General features: G+C 34.1%; 1 protein-coding gene across 1 annotated transcript; it reads right to left on the bottom strand.

Moving 5' to 3' along the window:
• Window positions 1-1140: 1140 nt before the first annotated feature.
• Window positions 1141-1594, bottom strand: LOC141523754 (small ribosomal subunit protein uS8-like). The gene has a single exon (XM_074237202.1). It carries the CDS (start codon window positions 1577-1579, stop codon window positions 1187-1189), a length of 393 nt encoding a protein of 130 aa, XP_074093303.1. The 5' UTR covers window positions 1580-1594; the 3' UTR covers window positions 1141-1186.
• Window positions 1595-2823: the final 1229 nt, after the last annotated feature.

The following is a 2823-nucleotide window of genomic DNA, read 5'->3' as shown; positions in this document are numbered from 1 at the left end:
TTTTTCTGTCTCTTATACTTTATTTTTCTTCCTTAAGGATATGATTTCTCTCTCATCACATTCAACTTAGATCAGTATATACCATGTAAATAATATAAAGACTAACAGACTGCTTTCTGTGGGGGTGGGGGAGGGAAGCAAGATTAGAGGGAAAATTGTAAAACTCAAAATAAATAAAATCTTTCTTAAAAAAAGATTAATGTTCTAATCAGGAAACGAAGCTGGAGATGTGAGAAAACACAAGAAAGTGTCAAACACAATGAAGAAGCATTACGGATTGATTGAAAGAAACCCAAGAGGTTAATGTTGGAGAAGACTCTAATTCCATAGCAAGTTCAAGTAGATTCTGAGAGAAAAGAATGGTTTAAAAGAGTATTTGGAATAAATGAAGCCAGAGATATAAAATATAATGATAAATCAATGAGGATTGGAGAAAAGAGCATAAAGAAGAATTAATATTTTAGAAATTTTATCTCTCAAAATGTTTCTCCCCCCAAAAAAGAAATCATTGTGGGCCAAACAGTAAGTTCCATGAAAGAACAAGAAATATTAAAATAAAATTTAAAAAACTGCGTGGGGAAACAGATTATCAAAAATAGAATATCCAGAAAAACAGGTTAAGGTCAGAGAATGCAAGAATCATCAAACTACCTGAAGATCATGATCAAAAAAATCAAGCCTGGAAACATCATTTAAAAATTATATGAAAACTCCCCACATCTATTTGAACCAAAGTACAAAGTGAAAATATGAAGAGTCTACTAGTCACCTCCCAAAAAATATCCTTAAAACTCTCAGAAATGGCATAAGCAAAATCTAGAACATCTAAATCAATGAAAATACTATAAGCACCCAGAAAGAAGGTTTTCAAATGAAAAGAGGTCTTGGAATATGATATTCCGAAAAGGAATAGAAACAGAATAACTAGGAAAACTGAGTATAATCCTATGGGGAGACCTTTATTAGAGGAAGAGTGCTTTCAGGCATTAAAAAAAAGAAAAAGACTAGAACTGAGGTACAAGTTTTGAAATAGCAAACACAGGCGTTAATATTGGAAATTAAACAACTGTTCAATGTATTTGCTACACAATGATGAAATTATTTTCTCATAAAAGAAGAAATAAATGTTCTTTCAGAATCTTTTTTTTCCACTGGAGCATTTTATTTGTATATATGTTTTACACTCTTAGAAAAAGAATCCCAGGATTTTTCCTCCTGTGTGTTTTCGTCTTGCTTCCTCATAGTCCATGATACCAGCTGAGGTTGTAAGCACAATGAACCCAAACTGACGGGATGGTAGCAGATTATTCTGCCACTTTTCCAGATCTTTCAATTGAACATCAAATCTGGGGCTGATTATGCCACACTTGTTTAATCTAACCGTGAGGTTCACAACAATTTTTCCTGCTCTATGATCATCAATGATCTCAAATTCGCCAATGTAACCATGCTTCATCATCACAGTTAAGAACCAGACGATTACTATAGAGCATGGCCTAATGAGAACCTGGCGTTTTCCTCGCTTTTCTGCATTGCTGATGCTTTTGAGAGCATCTGCCAGGACATTCATGCGCACCATGGTGGTGGCGCTGCAAGATGGCGGAAAGAGCCTTTCAGAATCTTAATATCTTTAAGAGTCTTAGAAGAGATTTTGTTTTGATTTAATGGACAAAAGAGAAGAAAGAAAAAGGAAATATACTAGGAAAGATTGGAAGAGGAAGGGGGGCAACATATTAGTTCACTCAATAGGTGTTCATGAAATAAATAATATACAAAATGAAGTAAAGGATGTGGGTAATAGGCATCACATGAACCTTATTTTCTTCTGAACCAAAGATATGTTGAACATTCTCACACACGTTAATGCGTAGTATTTGGTATAGAAACATATTAAATTCAGCAGGGGAAATGGATGGGGAGAATAAATGAGGTGTATGAAAAAAAGGTTGGATGTGAAGTATTAACCAAAAGCCAAAATAACCTTTCAATGTCAAAAAGTAGAGCTTATGGGGGAGGGAAGGGGATGAAAAGATTATTTTGTTTATATTATTTGTTAATTTTATATTTATTTTTAAATGTACTTGTCTCCCTCATTAGATTATGAACTCCTTTCTAAATTAGAATTCTTTCATTCTTTGTCCTTGCATTGCCATTGCACAGTACAGAGTCTGGCATAAAACAGGCACTTAATAAATACTTGCTTATTGATTAATTGTGATCAGTGCATGGAAAAGGGAATAGAAGAGAGGCAGCAAAGCCGAAACATATGACTTCATTTACAGCACTAGTGTTAAGCATACTTCTCTTTCACCACCTTCTTCTTTTTGAAGAGGGAGTCAGGGATGAAGAGAGGGAAATATAACTTGAATAGGATGGGTTGAAATACCCAATTAACAACCATATCTGTGAATGTGAATATAAATTGGATAAAGGTGCTTTATTAACATCAAACTTCCTATGAAAATAAGGCCCATCTTTTTTTTTTTTTTTTTTACCATTTTAGTAGTTTCTAAGAAAAGGACAATGGTCCTACCTGAACATTAAGAAGATTATTTTGGCAGCTGTATGAAGACTGGATTGATGAAATGAGAGAGTTCAGTCAGTAATCTATTACAATAGTCCTGGTAAAAAGTAATAAGGGGCTGAGCTGAGATGGTGCCTGTGTGAATGAAAAGGAGGGGACATATTTAAAACCAGTTGTGAAGACAGAATAGAAAAGGGTTGGCAACTGATTGACAATGAGACATGGATTACAATTGCCTCTCCTGAATTAAAAACGAATATCATATGAAAGGGAGTAGAAAGGTAATGGTAGAAGTGATA

This window comes from Macrotis lagotis, chromosome 1 (assembly GCF_037893015.1).
Source record: "Macrotis lagotis isolate mMagLag1 chromosome 1, bilby.v1.9.chrom.fasta, whole genome shotgun sequence".
NCBI classification, from domain to species: domain Eukaryota; kingdom Metazoa; phylum Chordata; class Mammalia; order Peramelemorphia; family Peramelidae; genus Macrotis; species Macrotis lagotis.
The sequence above is the reverse complement of the archived record's forward strand: the minus strand, read 5'-3'. Positions and strand labels throughout refer to the sequence as shown.